The sequence below is a fragment of the Mirounga leonina genome, unplaced genomic scaffold (genome assembly GCF_011800145.1).
Source record: "Mirounga leonina isolate KUSES-001 unplaced genomic scaffold, KU_Mleo_1.0 Mir_53, whole genome shotgun sequence".
NCBI classification, from domain to species: Eukaryota; Metazoa; Chordata; class Mammalia; order Carnivora; family Phocidae; genus Mirounga; species Mirounga leonina.
Window position 1 is genome coordinate 9,599,359 of NW_023270807.1, and position 17,244 is coordinate 9,616,602.

Below are 17,244 nucleotides of genomic sequence, written 5' to 3' on the forward strand. Positions count from 1 at the left end.
GGTCTCAATGTCTTTTCCTCTGGATCTTTGTAGAATGATGGCTTGGGCACTGAGAATAAGTACTCTCCTAGCACCATCTGCTGGCATTGGAAAACCTTTCCTGAATCATGGCCTCCAAGTCTCTTTCGGCCGGTATTGTTAATAGCCCTGAAATTCTTGGGGGGAAAAAAATAGCCCTGAAACTCCTCCTCTTCTTAATACCTTCAGTACCGCAGAACTTACCTTTTATCTGTACATAGATACAGTTACAAAACAGTGACTTATTTTTGTTCCTTGTTTACTAAGAACTGTTTTACACTTTGGTGATCCTTGTTTTTGCCTTTTTACAAAGTCAGACACATGTGAGACACTGAGTGAGTGAGAAGGAGCCTCACACCAGTCTTTGACTCCAAAGACTGTTGTCCTTTGACGTTTATTCATCAGGTAATGAGCTCTGTGTATGTCACTATCTTTCTGGTTGGACTAGTTACATAGCACATACCGATATGATGCTTTGAGCTTATTTTTAAAAGCCCCTGTAGGTGCCCACTATTGTGACAGGAGCTGTAGAAGACAAAGAAGTATGAGATAAGTTCCCTGCCTTCGGAGCACCCAATCTAATCAGGGAAGCAGTAAGTCAAACAGCACAGGATAAAGTCTGTGGTGATGCCTGTAAGTGCCCAGTGCCGAGTAATGACACTGGAATACATACTGTGCTATATATATATGGCACTAGACATCCAAAGCCTGGAGACATTTTTGTTTGTCACATCTGGGGTGGGGGTGTTACTGGCATGTAGTTGATAGAAGCCTAGGATGATGCTAAACATATCACGATGCACAGGACGGCCCCCCCTAATAAAGAATCATCTGGCCCCAAAAAGCCAATAGTGCTGCGATTGAGAAACCTGCGCTAGACCTTTAGCAACTGCCATGAGGGAGGCAGGCATGGTCCCTGCCCTCCTAGTATCATGAAGAAATGTTAAAAATATAATAATACTGTGTTGAAGGAATTCAAAGAAAGGAAAGAGACTACTCTAGAGTCTTGTTAAAGTACAATCCACAGACCTGAAACAGGGCATCACTTTGAAGCATGCTAAAAAAGCGGAATATCAACCCCCACCCCCACCCCCCACTGAATGAAAATCTGCATTTTTAACAAGACCCTCAGGTGACTACTATGCGTATTAGTGCTGGAGACAGCGCTGCACTGGCAGGTTTCCATAAGACAGGACGTGGGTTATTTTTCATTGTTTTATGAAGCAGGAAAGAAGGAAGCAAATTCCAGGTGGTGAGAGCTACATGAGGAAAGATTCTGAGATGGCGACGGGGAATTTCTGGTTTTCGATCCAGCACTAATAACTAACATAGTGTTGCCTGCTTACAGTCAGACATTGTGCTTTATACGAAATATTCCACACAGAACTCGTAACACTATTGGGCAGGTCCATTTTAGGGGTAAAGCAAACCAAGGTACAGCGGGGTTAAATAACTTGCTCCGGGACCCACTGACCGAGCCGGGCTGATGGAATCGAAGCTGCACTCTGTCCCACCCGAAGTCCTCCACAAACACCTCCACCCACACGTGAGAGCCAAGGTCGAGGCCCCAGCTCTCTCCACCCAGCGAAAAGCCAATCACACCAGCCAGCCTTCTTCCCGCACTCGCGCCGCGGAAGGGAAGCCGGAAGAGCGGCGCGCCCTCCACACCGGAAGTCGTAGGCGCAACGTGGGAAGCGTCTTCATAAGCCCCGCCACCGGCGTTAAACGAATACAGCGTAAAGGAAGGGGGCGGGATTTTGAGAATGACGCAGACCCTCAAGTGCTTGGAAGCAGTGCGAAGAACGTTTTGTGCCTTGGCAGGAATCTGTGTTAGCGAGACCGCAGCCGTTCACTGCAGCTCGCTGGGCGCTGGCTGTCGGGGAGGTACACCGGGAGCTAGACGACACGTCTCTATGGTCAAGTAAACATAGAGCGGGCCTCTCTTCCCCCACGTGGTGGGCCTGCGCATGAGCAGTAGCCGCAGCTTCGGAAACATGGCGGAGGAAGAGTGAGTGTTTGGGCTTTGACTCTCTGGAGTGGGGTCTTGAGCATCTGGTGCCATCCACAGTGTGTACTCCTCAGCGGCGGGAAGTCGGCTACTTGTGGACTGAAGGAAGAGACTAGAAAAGACTCCAGGATACAGAGGGTGGGATGAGGAGGAGGGAGCCAGCCGTAGGGTTCGGGCTGACGGTCAGACGGAGGGAGCCGCCGTCAAGTTCGGGTTACCCCGAGCGGCGAAGAGTGCGTTTCTGGCGGCGGGTTGAAGAGTGCCAGACTTGGGTTCGCTCAGCCTGACTTAAGTATTGCTCCTGCCGATGGGACTGCACCCGTCCCAACCCGACGGAGTTTTACTGGAATCCCGTAGCTGCTAGTGTCTTTAAAAGGCTGTGGCGGTAAACGCTCCATGGAGGCATACGAGGGCCAGTGGCCAAGGGGTTCATGACTTCTTACTGCTTTAGGAAAGGGTGAATGTTAAGGGGTCCATTTTGAGGACTGGAGTCAGAAACCACAGGTTTCAGGGAAGTCTTTCTTTAGGAATTTGAAGAGAGTGATGTTTCTCAGGCCCAGAGATGGATTAGAAATTCATTGAGATTTGTTTTTTAAACATATAGCTGATTGCACTTCTCTCTATCAGGCAAAGAAAAAAGATCCCATTGGTTCCAGAAAATCTCCTGAAAAAGAGGAAGGCTTATCAGGCCCTTAAAGCCACTCAAGCAAAGCAGGCACTTTTGGACAAGAGGGAGGTAATGATGGGGAACCAAGAGAAGGGAATTAGAATGTGTATTTGGTGAGTTATATCTAACGTGTTGAACTAGATTTGGTATTGACAGTCCTTTCCCCATAGATTCTAACAGGTACACGGTTCATGTCTTCCTTTAACAGGTATTTATAAAACACTTTCTGCAGGGAAAATACTGGAGTGGAGTTTGTTAAGGAAAAAGTGGAGTAGAGATTGTACTATTTATTTAGGTTCATACCAAGTGATTTGATAGACCACACATGCTTGTGTACCTGGAAGAATACATATATATATATATACATATATATATATATATATATTTTTTTTTTTTTTTAAACATGCCAGACAATTTTTGCTATTTGCTAAACGTTTTTGGAAAATACATTATTTTGGAGTCAGGAAAATGAAACAAGCTCATGCTTATTCTGTACTTTATGATGCTTAACTCAATGTTAGGTTCCATAAACGTGTTGGTAAATGTTGACTAACAGCATGGAAACTAACTTGTTTATTCATCAGAGGCTTTTTCTAGTGGTTTCTGAGTTTTCACAACTCCACCTTTACTTGGGTGTCTCATTTTTCCCTTATATAGGAGATGTGCTTCCGTTTGCGGAACACAGTGGGAAATACACTCAGTTGATAGTGACTAATGAATTACTATTGTAGAAATAAAAAATAGAGGCACAAAAATGGTGACAATGGTCTGCCTTCTCTGTAGCAGAAGAAAGGAAAACAGCTCAAGTTCAAGCGACTGGAATGGTTTCTACATGACTCCTGGCGGCAGCAACGTGACAGGGTGCGCCTCAGACGACTAGAAGTGAAACCTCGTGGCCTGGAAGTGCCAGATAAACATTCCTTGGCCTTTGTTGTCCGCATCCAAAGGTGGGGAGCTTGCTAGATTCCATAGGCTGGAGCAGACTATTGATTCAGCTTTAGACCCTTTCTAGGGAGATGAACTGCAATAGGCTTTAAGCCACTAAGGCAAGTTGTGCTGGGAATTCAGGGTTGAGCACAACATAGTTTTCTTTTTTCTTTTTTCTTTTTTTTTTTTAAGATTTTATGTATTTATTTGACAGCGAGAGAGGGAACACAAGCAGGGGGAGTGGGAGAGGGAGAAGCAGGCTTCCCGCCGAGCAGGGAGCCCGACGCAGGGCTCGATCCCAGGACCCTGGGTTCATGACCTGAGCCGAAGGCAGACGCTTAACGACTGAGCCACCCAGGCGCCCCCACAACATAGTATTCATCTTTAAGGTTAAGGGGACTGACGTTAGGCAGACAGACATGAAAATATACCCAGTGCTATGAGGGTCGTCTCCTGCTGGGGCTATACTGGTTCAGGACACTCTCTAAAGAGGAACTGGAAGCTGAGACCTGCACACATGGAAGGAATTCACGAGTGTTAGGGGAAGGCTTTCCAGGCAGAGATGCAGAAAGTCCTGAATTGGGAGAACCAAGGAGTCTTTTGTTTTCTTTTTTTAAGATTTTATTTATTTACTTATTTATTTGACAGAGAGACAGCATGAGCAGGGGAGAGGGGTAGAGGGAGAAGCAGACTCCCCCACTAAGCAGACAGCCCTACACGGGGCTCAGTCTCAGGACTCTGGGATCATGACCTGAATCCAAGGCAGACGCTTTATGACTGAGCCACCCAGGCGCCCCTCAAGGAGTCTGTCTAGGAACTGAACCAAGGTCAAGTAGATGGAGCATATTCAGTGCTGGAGAGAGTTCATAAAGCTTTTTCCTCATTTAGTTGTATTTTACCAGGTCTATCTGCATATACAGCCGCCTCTTCCTATTTCCTGTAGCCAGTCACCCAAACCAGAAACCTGTGGGCTTTAAATATTTTTGAGCCCTCATTATTAACCTTCCTACCACTTACCGTAATTTCTTTCCTGGACTAGCGCATTAGCTTCCTAACTGGGTTTCCCTGCCTTTGGTGTCACACTTTCAGATCTGTCCTATATGCTCTTCTCAGTGATTGTCAGAAAGAAAGCGGATTGTGTCTCCTTTACCTAAAATCTTTTGGGCTTAGTGCCCACAGGAGCAAGTGCAGCTTCTTTTGCTTGATATGCACAGACCCGCACCCACACTCCCCCACCCCCCCCCCCCACACACAGAATCAGGGCCCATGTCTGTGTTCCTGTAGCGTCAGGCATTGCTCCACATCGTGTGAGAGTGATCTGTGTATATACAGCTGCCACCTGCTGACCTGACACTGTCCGTGTCTTGCTCTCTGGCCGCCTTGTAGTGGCAGACATTTCGTAGGTGCTTGCTGGACTGACATAAAGTGGACAAAGCCTGACTTCCCTGCTGTTCATTTCAGGATTAATGGGGTGAGTTCACTGGTGCAGAGGACCATGGCAAGGCTTCGCCTGAAGAAGATTTTCAGTGGTGTCTTTTTCAGAGTGACCCCCCAGACCATAAAAACGCTGCGTGTAGTGGAACCTTACGTGACCTGGGGGTGAGTAAGGTTTGTGTGGGTGTGGATTCGTATTAGATTGTATTTGAGCACGGTGAGAACATTAGGATGCACAGGGTGCTGTTCTCCAAGGTAACGAGCTTGTGTTGCTGTGTGTTGAAGAAACATTTTGTTGTGACCGCAGTCACCAGAAATCGGCTGCCAGCCGTGGAACCTTGGACCACGGGGCAGGTGGAGCAGGAGGTGTCCATGCTGCTGCTCACGTACCACGAACAGTACCCCGAAGGGCTCGTTCGCTCGCAGGCTGAGGCTGAGTAAGGGGTAGAAGAGAAATTAATTCTCAGAGTCTTGAAGCAGAGCTAGGGGCTGTGCTTGTGTAAGAGGAGTGTTCCTTCAAACGGGAAAACCCAGCAGAGGCCGGGATTTAATTTCAGACTCTGGCACCATCTTGGGTAGAGGGTCATATTAGGTCAGAGTCCTGAACTGTAAACCAGCCCTTGTTTTATTTTTGCCTGGAAAAGTAAAATTCTTTTTTGCATGGTGAATGTTTATAGCCGTACATTGTAATTTCTAATTACATAGGGCCACTCTGGTTTTCTACCCCCTTCTTCACTTGTGTACTTCCAAGCATCCCGGCTGCAGTGTGATTGGTAGGAGATTCCTTGGTGGGAAGAAGGGGTAATGGGAGAATCTCTCCTCAGGCAGGCCGCGGGACTGAGTGGCCAGTGTCATGCAGTGTGCCAGGGGCTAATAAGGCTGTACCTCATTCGGTCTCACATAGATTTCCAAATCTGAAGTCTGTCCGGGAGCTCATCTTGAAACGTGGACAAGCCAAGGTCAAGAATAAAACCATCCCTTTGACGGACAACACAGTGATTGAGGAGCACCTGGGTGAGTGTTGCCCCTTAGGGGTCAGTTGGGGCAGAAAGCAAGGATCTCTGGTGGTCTTGATGTGGGATCTAGGTCGTATTCTTCTTCTTGGGGTCCCTAGAACCTACCAGAGTGCCCAGCTCTGGCATGTAAGAGCCTCATAGTTTATACTGGGCCAAATGTTGAATGAAGGAATCTGTACCCTTACGTTTCCCAGGGAAGTATGGTGTTATTTGCTTGGAAGACCTCATTCATGAAATCGCCTTTCCGGGGAAGAATTTCCAGGAGATCTCTGCATTCTTACGTCCTTTCCATCTCTCAGTGGCCCGTCACGCTACCAAGAATAGAGTGGGCTTCCTCAAGGAAGTGGGCTTACCTGGCTATCGAGGTGAACGCATCAATCAGCTCATTCGGCAGCTGAATTAAACCCAGGTGAGGCTGGAAACTGCCCTGGGGCTGACTTTTGATGGGCCATGCCTTGCCATTCGTTTTGCATTTATCAGTATCTGAGAGTAACTCTGGCATTGTGCGGGAGAGGGGAGACGGGTAGCTACAGGTCCAACAGAAATGTGCTTAGGACAGTGAATGCCTGGTTAGGACATGGGGCTGTGTGTATTCCAACAGTTACAGGCTAGAAAATGTTGAGTAGCAAAAAAATCCGTAGTGCTGTGGTCATTTACCTAGAAATGGGGAGAGAATGTTAAAAACCAATTTCAAAAAGGACGTGAAGATCTAAACCATCTATTTGTTGAAAGTATCTTAACTTTTTGAAATTGCTTATTATTACTCTGAAGTGCCACCTTTCATTAAACTTCTATTCATGAACTTTTTCTTCCTCAGAATATCTGAAAGCACAGCGCATTGGTGGCATGTGTTTTGTCTTTTGGAATGGTTACCGGTATCTTCGAAGAAGATTATTTTCTCTTGTATCTTCAGAAACTAGAGAGAGGGTCAAGGAAAAGATGATGATGCTCCTGGCAAGCACTTGTCATCACAGCCCAGTTCCAAGGGAAAGTTCCAGTGTGTTTTCCACATTGGCTGCCCCTACCTCCTCTGAAGTCAGCGGAGGACTCCTGCCACGGAAGAGGGAGTCCTGCTGTGTCGCATCGTCTATCTTGGGGTTTAAAGTTGGTGAACGAATACCCAAGCATGAATACAAGACAGCAGTGGACCAAGTGCAGGGACGTACTTAAACCTGGGGGCTCCAGGGGCCTTGTTTTGGAAGGAACTTGAAATATAATTACAAAGAAGAGCACAAAAACAGTGCTCAGTTGTCTCTGCCGTGAGTCCATGTTCTCACTCTTCAGTGACAGCTTTGCAAGTTCTCAGACTTGGCTGGCGCTGATGTGTATCTGGTGGCTTCCTTAGCCTAGCCTGCGATTGGCTTAGTCCTTTTCTTGAGCTCGGGATCTTAACTTACTCTTGGGTCTGTGAGAAGGGAAGGACCCTTTTCCCAGGAAAATACACTCAAATTTTTGCTTGGAAGTTTCTCTGTTCATAGGCTTTTCTTAGGGACTCATGTACCTTATGTGAAGAAGTCCTGCACTACCTGGATTGGTCACCTGGGCCCTGACCTTGTTAGTCTCCTCTGGTCCCTTATCCTTTGGAAGACCAAAGTTTACCAAAATAGCTTTTTCCCTTGGAGCCAATTGGGTGTTTCCTGTTAGGAACGGAGTGGTAGATTCCTGAGTCCCCGGTACCATCTGGGAAATGCCCACCATTTATTTCTGCTGGGCTTCAGGATGGGATTTTCTTGGTTTGGCATGGATGAAATTAGTACTGTTAGGTCTTTTTAGGCTCCACGAAGGCTTAATTGGACCCTCTCCTTGCATAGTCTGTCCTCCGAAAGTATTGCTGTCTGCCCCACTGGTAACAATGTTAGTAGACCAACACTGGGGCTTCCAGGGACCTGAGACCTAAAAAGGGATCTGATCCTGCTTGTGTTTATCATCTGTGCCCCCGTCCTAGGTGGGCCTTCCTCTGCTCCTGTCACTATGTTGCCTCAGTTGCCATCTGAGTAGTTGGTGAGGATGTGCCAGGTACAGGTTAAGACTTGAAAACTTGCTTAACCGTTGTGCGCCCTGCTCCCTTCAGCTCAGCTCTGCGGCACTTCTGGCTCATGGGGCCCTCAAACATAGCTGTGAGGTCGAGTTAGAAGTAGAACAACGCCTTACAACGTGCCAGGTTGGGGGGTAATTAATCAGGTTTGGTTGGCTTAAGAGTTCACCTGCCAGGAATAGATGTTAGAGCTTACACTTAAACTTTAAAGCATTGTGAAATCGAATTACTTGAAAATGACGTTATCAGAAAGCCATGGGAAAAGAGCATTTGTGAGTGCCTAACTAAGCCCAGGGTTTCTATTGTGGATCTGTTTTATACTAAATACAGGAATAATGTTCCCATTCTTGCCTGCAGAATGGGGCTATCTAGGCTAACCTGTGTGCCTAACTCAACACAGTTGTTCAAAGGATTAAGCAAAAGAACAGTTTTTAACTTAGAATTTAATGGAAATAAATGTTATAAAAATTAATGTTCTGCTTTATCGTGTACTATGGTGCACCATTCCCTAAACAAGTTGTGGACTTTCACCATTTCTGGGAAAAACGAGTTCTTATCGTATGATCTGTAGATGTGTATTTATGTGAATTGTTCATGGCCATCAATGTATATTCCTGTCAACATATACCATATGTATGTGGAAAACAGAAACCTCACTTTCAGGAAGCAAGAGTAGGGGCAATGAGCCACGTGGCCTATTTAAAGAGACAAACTTAAGGGGCGCCTGGGTGGCTTAGTTGGTTAAGCGACTGCCTTCTATTCAGGTCATGATCCTGGGGTCCTGGGATAGCCCCACATCGGGCTCCCTGCTCCGCGGGAAGCCTGCTTCTCCCTCTCCCACTCCCCCTGCTTGTGTTCCCCCTCAGGCTGTCTCCCTCTCTCTCTGTCAATTAAATAAATAAATAAAATCTTAAAAAAAAAAATAGAGACAAACTTAAAGTGGTTGTAGGAGCTTTTCCTCTGTTCTAAAACTTAAAGCCTGACCCAACTAGTTCCCAGAGATTTTGTTGTTGGCTTTTTTAATGCTTTGGGATTTTCCTGGTTTAATGGGACTCTGAAGTCATTCTGGGGCCCAGTGTAATCATCAAACTGTGTATGATTAGCTGCTGACCTGGAGAGTGGCTAAAATCAACACCACTTTGGACCCCAAATTCATTTCCACAACCACCAGAATAAGCTGAACTGGGGAGATAAACACTGACGTTCTCATACATTACTAACGAAATTGTTCCCAGTGGGTTGGACACCGTTAGTGTGTCCTCAGTATTTTGAAAACGAAAACACATTGAATCTCAGTAAAGGATGAGGTTTGCCAAGTATCTATAAGGACTGAAACAGGATTAGAAAAAACATTTTTTTAATGAGGACTATGGTCCAGAAATACGGGTACAAGATAACCCTGACGACGCTCCCAGGAGGCTTAAGTCCAGCTGAGACCCGTCGGGGCAAATGCACAAAGGATGAATAACGGTGGCCAGTATCCGGGGTGCGAGTTGATGCGGGACACAGTCACGCCTTCCAGGTCTAAGAGGCAAAGGACCTCGAGCCTCAGGAACCCACTCCGTGCCATCAGGAAGGCGCAGTTCCGGCCTCCGCCGCGCGGGGCCCCTCCACGCGGTTCTTCTACCGGTACCCGAGGGGCGGCGGCTTCTAGGGCGGCGGCGCGGGGGCCTCGGCCGATCCCGCGGCCTCCCAGGGCTTGGGCCTCGGCGGGAGCCGGGACGCCGTGGGTTCGCCGTGGGTCGCCGCGATGTGGCGCCTCTCCACGCCCGGGAGCTCCCGGCCCTGCTGGACCAGCTGCAAGAGCTGCGCCAGGCTCACCGAGGCGGGGGCTGCGGGCGCGGGCGCGGGCGCGGGCGCGGGGTCCGGGCCCGAGCAGCTCCGACCGCCGGGCCGCTCCATGCCGGGCCGCTCAGCCTGACCCGCGTGCGGAGTAAACGCTTCCGGGTGGGGTGGGTGCAACCACCGTCGGAGGGAATGAAGGGGGCGTCGTAGAGCATACCAAGCCGGCCCAGAAAGGGGGGAGCACTTGAGAACCACGACCAGCTTCACGCAGAAACGCTTCACACACACGGCAAACAGCCCGCACCAGAGTCTGTAACGTGCAATGCTTTAGAAGGAACTGGAAGGCTTGCGCAGAACAGGCCGTGCATGCGGACACGCTGATGCAGGCAAAAGGACCCCATTTGGCACACATGCATGGGCACCAAGTACAAAACTCTTTTCTTCTTGTTAAGATCTTTTTATAAGAGAGAGTGAGCGAAAAGGAGAAAGAGCACGAGCAGGGGGAGGGACCGAAGGAGAGGGAGAAGCAGACTCCCCGCTGAGCAGGGAGCCCCAAGCGGGCCTCCAGGGACTCTGGGTCATGACCTGAGCCAAAGCCCAAGGCAGATGCTTAACCGACTGAGCCCCCCAGGCGCCCCTTCTTTTCTTTCTAAAGTAATCTTTTGGGGGGGCGCCTGGGGGGCTCAGTGGCTTAAGCGACGGCCTTTGACTCAGGTCATGATCCCGGGGTCCTGGGTCGGGCTCTCTGCTCAGCGGGGGAGTCTGCTTCTCCCTCTGCCTCTGGCGCTCTCCCTGCTTGTGTTCTCTCTAAAAAATATAATCTTTTTAAAAAAAACATTTTTTTTAAATAAAGTCATCTGGGGAGGGGGGAGGGGGGATGGGTTAGCCCGGTGATGGGTATTAAGGAGGGCAGTATTGCATGGAGCACTGGGTGTTATACGAAAACAATGGATCATGGATTACCTAACATCAAAAACTAATGATGTAGGGGCGCCTGGGTGGCTCAGTCGCTAAGCGTCTGCCTTCGGCTCAGATCATAATCCCAGGGTCCTGGGATGGAGCCCCGCATCGGGCTCCCTGCTCCGCGGGAAGCCTGCTTCTCCCTCTCCCGCTCCCCCTGCTTGTGTTCCCTCTCTCGCTGTGTCTCTCTCTGTCATAAATAAATAAAATCTTGGGGCGCCTGGGTGGCTCAGTTGGTTAAGCGACTGCCTTCGGCTCAGGTCATGATCCTGGAGTCCCTGGATCGAGTCCCGCGTCGGGCTCCCTGCTTGGCGGGGAGTCTGCTTCTACCTCTGACCTTCCCCTCTCTCATGTGCTCTCTCTCATTCTCTCTCTTTCAAATAAATAAATAAAATCTTTAAAATAAATAAGTAAATAAATAAAATCTTAAAAAAAAAACTGGAGAGTCATCTCTTAAAAAAAAAAACTAATGATGTAGTGTATGGTGAGTAACATAACAATAAAATTGAAAAAATAAAGTCATCTCTTGTGGCTCGAACTCACCACCCCTGAGGTCAAAAGTCACATGCTCCACCCACTGAGCCAGCCAGGCACCCTGGGTACATACCTATTTTCACACCGGGCAGAAGTTCACACCTACAGGGACACATGCAGCTGTGGAGAGATTGCCCGTGGCCTCAGGAGAACCGGGAATAAGCGGCAGCACCGCAGAGCCTCGCTGCTCCCTCCCCGTCTCCTGCCAAGGAGACTATTCCTGGTGTTCGTGGAGGGGATGAGAAAAGAGGAAGGCAGGCCAGGGGTGCCACAGTCCTTCTGGCTGCTCGCAAAGTCAGTGCCCGTAATTGTCAGGTTTCTAAGTTTATGGGAAGTTCGCCTCATCTGGCAAACACTGCCTTCACCATGTAATCAAAGTCGAATTACTGTTAACAGAACGAGCTGGCCGCCTATGTCTCCCGAGGTGCGGCAGAGAAGGGCTCTTTGGAGGGAGGAACACTACAGCCTTCGGTATTCCTGCCCAGAAGGTGCACTCTGAATCTAGTCCTGTGGAAATGAACAGACCAAGCAAAGTGAGAGACATTCTGCAAATGACTGGCCTGGACGCTCTATAAATGCCAGTGTCATAAATGTCTTGGGATGCCCACAAAGACGGTTATGGTAATTCTGATCAGATGGGTGACTATGTGGACTCTCTTCTGTGGCCCCTCCAGGTCCTCTCTCCACCCTTATCCACCCAGCTTCCTGCACCCTGGCATCCACAGACGTCGCAATGGGCTCCCTTAACCTCTGGCTTTGGGGTCTGGCTAGTGGGGACCCCAGCAGAAGAAAGAAGGAGAAGGAGGTCAGTGTATTTATTCCTCAGTTTCCCTCCCTCCACAATTCCCACTGGCGGCAGTGTCCCTCCAGAAGCTCTCTGGCTTTGGGGCCCTGCCATTGCTCCCTCCCTTCACCCCTTCAGGCCTGTTACCAGTTTCAGGTACAGCATGATCACTTGGGACATCCGGACATCCCTTCACCTGCCACACCTCTATAAATAGTCCCTTTATTAAATTCTCCTCAAATTTCCTAATATACACGTGTCCTCTGTTTCCTGTCCATACTCACCAATAACAGAATGGGCCCCCGGAACAGCCTCAGGCAGAATACTGAGATCAGACTGATCATAAACTCAGAGAGTGCAGGGGAAGCCTCCTTGCCGAGGGGGCAATGCAGCCAGGTAATCCACTGCGTGCAGAGGCGTCGCCATTACCCAAATTCTCACTGGGGGTGGAAGGGGTGAAGTGGAGAATACTTCGTTGTTGCGGTAGGGAGATGGCAGGCGAAATGGCTGTGGTTCATATGGCTGAGGACTGGCACCAGGATGTCATCGTAAGGGTTGCCAAGTGGCAATGCTAAGTGTTCAGCCCTTTAGGGTAGCATAAGAGTATGCTAACACAAGGGCACTGATGGGGAAGGAGTGGGACTCTGAGATGAGACGGGGACGTTTGGGCAGACATGTAGTGCCTCTGTTTCCCTGGACATCGGCTTCAGGACTCTCTCCACCTCCAGTCTTCCCTGGCTCTTCTCAAATTAGATCCCAGAACAGCCTGGGCAGAGAAGTACGAGGCCCACGCTGAGAGCAGAAGGCCCAGACAGAAGGAATTACAGACCTTGCTGAACTGCCTTGGCAGGAGCCACAGCAGCGTGTGTGGGAATGGGTTCTCAGGGAAATAGACCCAGGAGGGTGGAATGTAAGGCTCCGTTTGGCCAAACTCAAGGCCATGGATGCTCATCCAGGATTTGGGATTTAATGTGTTGGCTCGAGCACCTGGGAGAGGCATTGATAGTCTGTGAGGTTGGTTAATTAAAGCCTGGACTTAATGGTAGCCTACAGTTAGTAAACTTGACATGCCAGAATTCCTCTGGCATACTGTAGAGGAAGGAATCCAAAATCTCAGAAAGGTGGGAATGCTGGATTAGATTTATTATGTGCAACCTGATTAGCCATCCTTCACCACATATTTTAAGGGGGTCTAGAAAACCCTCCCTTCGCCAAAGCATTCAGAAATGCTTTGGTGAGGGGTGCCTGGCTGGTTCAGTCAGTAGAGCCTGCAACCCTTGTGCTCAGAGTCGAGAGTTTGAGCCCCACGTTGGGTGTAGAGTGAAGAAGGAGAAGGAGAAGGGGAAGAAGGGGAAGAGGAAGAAGAGGAAGAAGAAGAAGAAGAAATGCATTGGTGAGAGCCACGCACATCCTTGACTTGCTCTGATGGCTGTCCTCTGTAGGCTGGAGATGCTGGAGGTAGTGCTGGATGAATCAGTGGAACCAGAGTCTACAATCTCATTGGGAATAATGGTATCCTGGTAGTGTAAAGGCCAAGTGGCGATGCTTAACAGCCAAAGGCAAGGTAGCTATACCACCTCCCATAAAGACATGGGCAATAGTGGTCATCCATTGGACAGAAAGATAGTCCTGTGGACCCTGGTCAGCCTCGTTCCCTCGGCACTGTAGGCCTTGGACAAGGGACCCATGGTAGCAGGGACAGAAGCTATGCTTTGGCTCAGTAACATAGCTTTCCCCTCTCTGAGGCTAATCGGGCTGTGGCCAGTGCTGAGTGCCCAACTTACTGACAGCCCAATGCTCGGGCCCTGATTGGGCACCATTCTCACCTGGTTGTGGACTGATCTGACTGGGCGCTCTTAGCGTGGAAGGACTGTGCTTTATCCTCATGAGAACAGACACATAGTCCAGGTATGAATTCACCTTCTCTGCCTCCATGGCTTCTGTCAGCACCACCGTTCTGCCAGCATCAGGCGTTCTGATGGACAGAATACCTTACTCATTGCCGTGGCATTCCACATAACATCACCTCCAACCAGGGCACGCATTTCATTGCCAAGGAAATGTATAAATGAGCTCACTCCCGAGGAATTCACTGGTCTTACCATGTGCCCTATGACACAAAAGGACCTGCTGAAAGCTCATCTAGGGCATACCTGAGATGCTACACCCTGCCGGATGCTGGCGCTATCCTGCCGGATGCAGTGTATTTTTGTTTTTTTTAAAGATTTTATTTATTTATTTAATTGACAGAGAGAGAGAGTGAGAGAGGGAACACAAACAGGGGGGAGTGGGAGAGGGAGAAGCAGGCCCCCCACCGAGCAGGGAGCTGGATGCGGGGCTCGATCCCAGGACCCTGGAATCATGACCCGAGCCGAAGGCAGTCGCCCAACCAACTGAGCCACCCACGCGCCCCATGGATGCAGTGTATTCTTTACACCATACCCATGCACAATCATATAGAGCCAAGAGGTAAGTAGGGGTAGTTGGAGGCTCCTCCCTATTATACCTCAAGTCTACAACCTACTGGAAGAATTTTTTACTACCCATTCCAATAATGGGATGGACTCAGGGAGCTTGGTGATCCTAGTACCCAAGGTAGAAATACTTCCACCATACAATAATCATAGTACTGATGAGTTGGAAGCTGAGATGGCCCCTGGCCATTTTGGTTTCTGCTGCTACTGATCCAATAGGCAGAGAAAGGCACCTCTGGAAAGTCTTGGTTGATTAGACCCAATTACTAGAGAAAATTAGGTTGCTCCTGCATCAGAGATGGGGCTAGATCTGGAGCCCAGGGGATTCACTGAGGTGTCTTTTCTTAGGTTAACAGGAAACTTCAGCAACCCAACAAAGTCAAGACCACCTAACGACTCAGACCCTATAGGAATAAAAGTTTGAGCCACCCACCCGGTAAAGAATCTGGTGCTGACAAAGGATAAGGAGAATGTCTCATTGGGGGTGAACGCAGGCAGGTGTGAGTTGCACTTAGGCCTTGTAACCCCCAGTTTTCCCCTGCTAACTTCAGTAAAGAACACTGGTGGTAGCCAACATTTTAGGTTTCAGTGGGAACGTGGTCAAATTGACATCCCCTCTCATTGATGCTGTAGCTGATGGGACACCATGTGTCCTCTGTGCTGGGGGCATGGATTTTTCATCTGGACAAAAGAGGTGGCTTCCCTGGGACCCTTTAGAACCACCCACCCACTGACACACACACACACACACACACCAGCCCTGTGCTCTGGGAAGCTGAACTGCATCAAAGGACTCTTACACCCTCCACTTGGATTCAGCCAAGGGGGGCAACAGCTGGGGGTCAGAATATGGGAGGATGCCCAAGTCAGGGAATTTATTCTCCCACTTCCCTAGCTGCTGGATCCACACCGACTATGTCCATTGACTGAAGGTCACAGCTATTGCCAGGCACCCTGTCCACACAGCTCTCTGTGGCTCTGGGTTCCTGTAACTGCTCCCCCCACTTCAGCCCTCAGGAGCTGACACCCCACTGTTGTCAGCTCTGGGGTGCTGTTGCAGCTCCAGCAGTTCCTTGCCACCCTACCCACACCTTTATAAATAGTTCTTTTATTAAACTCTCTTCAAATTCCCCATCTGTGTTCCTGCTAGGTCCCTGGGATATCTACTATGTATTTTAGTTAAGATCAGTTTTGGGGGCGCCTGGGTGGCTCAGTTGGTTAAGTGGCTGCCTTCGGCTCGGGTCATGATCCTGGAGTCCCGGGATCGAGTCCCGCATCAGGCTCCCTGCTCAGCGGGGAGTCTGCTTCTCCCTCTGACCCTCCTCCCTCTCATGCTCTCTGTCTCTCATTCTCTCTGTCTCAAATAAATAAATAAAATCTTTAAAAAAAAAAAAAAAGATCAGTTTTGGCAGTGAGCATCAGAAAACCCAAAATAACAACAGTTTATTCAAGATAAATCTTTCTAAATTCTTTCTCATGTAAATTAAACTTGGTGTAAAGCAAGCCAAAGCTGGTGGTGGCTCCATGAACATTAGATCATTTTATATATATATCTTTTAATCCTCTTTAAATTAGCATCGTAGGGGCGCCTGGGTGGCTCAGTTGTTGGGCATCTGCCTTCGGCTCAGGTCATGATCCCGGGGTCCTGGAATCGAGCCCCGCATCGGGCTCCCTGCTCTGTGGGAAGCCTGTTTCTCCCTCTCCCACTCCCTCTGCTTGTGTTCCCTCTTTCGCTGTGTCTCTGTCAAATAAATAAATAAAATCTTTAAAAATAAATAAATAAATAAATAAATAAATAAATAAATTAGCATCGTAACTGAAACATTTTCCCATGTCATCATAAACTCTTCAGAAGGAATCAAGACTTGGCTCAAGTGTCATATTCTTTTTTTTTTTTTTAAGATTTTATTTATTTGACAAAGAGAGACACAGTGAGGGGCGCCTGGGTGGCTCAGTTGTTAAGCGTCTGCCTTCAGCTCCGGTCATGATCCCGGGGTCATGGGATCGAGCCCCGCATCGTGTGTGTTCCCTCTCTCGCTGTCTCTCTATCTGTCAGATAAATAAATAAAACCTTTAAAAAAAAAAAAAAACTTATTTAAAAAAAAAAGAGAGAGACACAGTGAGAGAGGGAACACAAGCAGGGGGAGAGGGCGAGGGAGAAGCAGGCTTCCCGCTGAGCAGGGAGCCCAATGCGGGGCTCGATCCCATGACCCCCCGGATCATGACTGGAGCCGAAGGCAGATGCTTAACGACTGAGCCACCCAGGCAACCCTCAAGTGTCATATTCTAAATCACTTTTCCTAATGCTCACACCAACTCCAAAAGGATGATCTCCCTCTCCAGGACCCCACTCTCTACCCCTGCACACACACAAACACACACACACACATTTCAGTAATGGTGTCTGTTATGCTCCAAGTCCCTTATCTGTTTGTGAGCCTGTCTGTCTCCTTTCTTGACTCCTGGGAGCATCTCTTTTTGTCTTATTATCCCCAGCCCCAATTCCTGGCATAATAAAGACACCAATAAATGACAAGGATATTTTAAGGCTTGCATAATATTTCATCATATAAAGGCACCCTAGTTTACTTAACTACTTCCT

General features: G+C 48.7%; 2 protein-coding genes across 2 annotated transcripts; one reads left to right on the forward strand and one right to left on the reverse strand.

Moving 5' to 3' along the window:
* The first annotated feature begins 1,754 nt into the window (after positions 1–1,754).
* Positions 1,755–8,553, forward strand: RPL7L1 (ribosomal protein L7 like 1). The gene is made up of 7 exons (XM_034991041.1): positions 1,755–2,026; positions 2,654–2,762; positions 3,477–3,640; positions 5,082–5,219; positions 5,959–6,068; positions 6,265–6,479; positions 6,888–8,553. The coding sequence occupies exons 1-6, from the start codon at positions 1,986–1,988 to the stop codon at positions 6,471–6,473; spliced, it is 771 nt and encodes a 256-aa protein (XP_034846932.1). The 5' UTR covers positions 1,755–1,985; the 3' UTR covers positions 6,474–6,479; positions 6,888–8,553.
* Positions 8,554–9,445: 892 nt separating this feature from the next.
* CUNH6orf226 (chromosome unknown C6orf226 homolog) lies at positions 9,446–10,007 on the reverse strand. The gene has a single exon (XM_034990817.1). It carries the CDS (start codon positions 10,005–10,007, stop codon positions 9,756–9,758), a length of 252 nt encoding a protein of 83 aa, XP_034846708.1. The 3' UTR covers positions 9,446–9,755.
* Between the last annotated feature and the right edge of the window lie 7,237 nt (positions 10,008–17,244).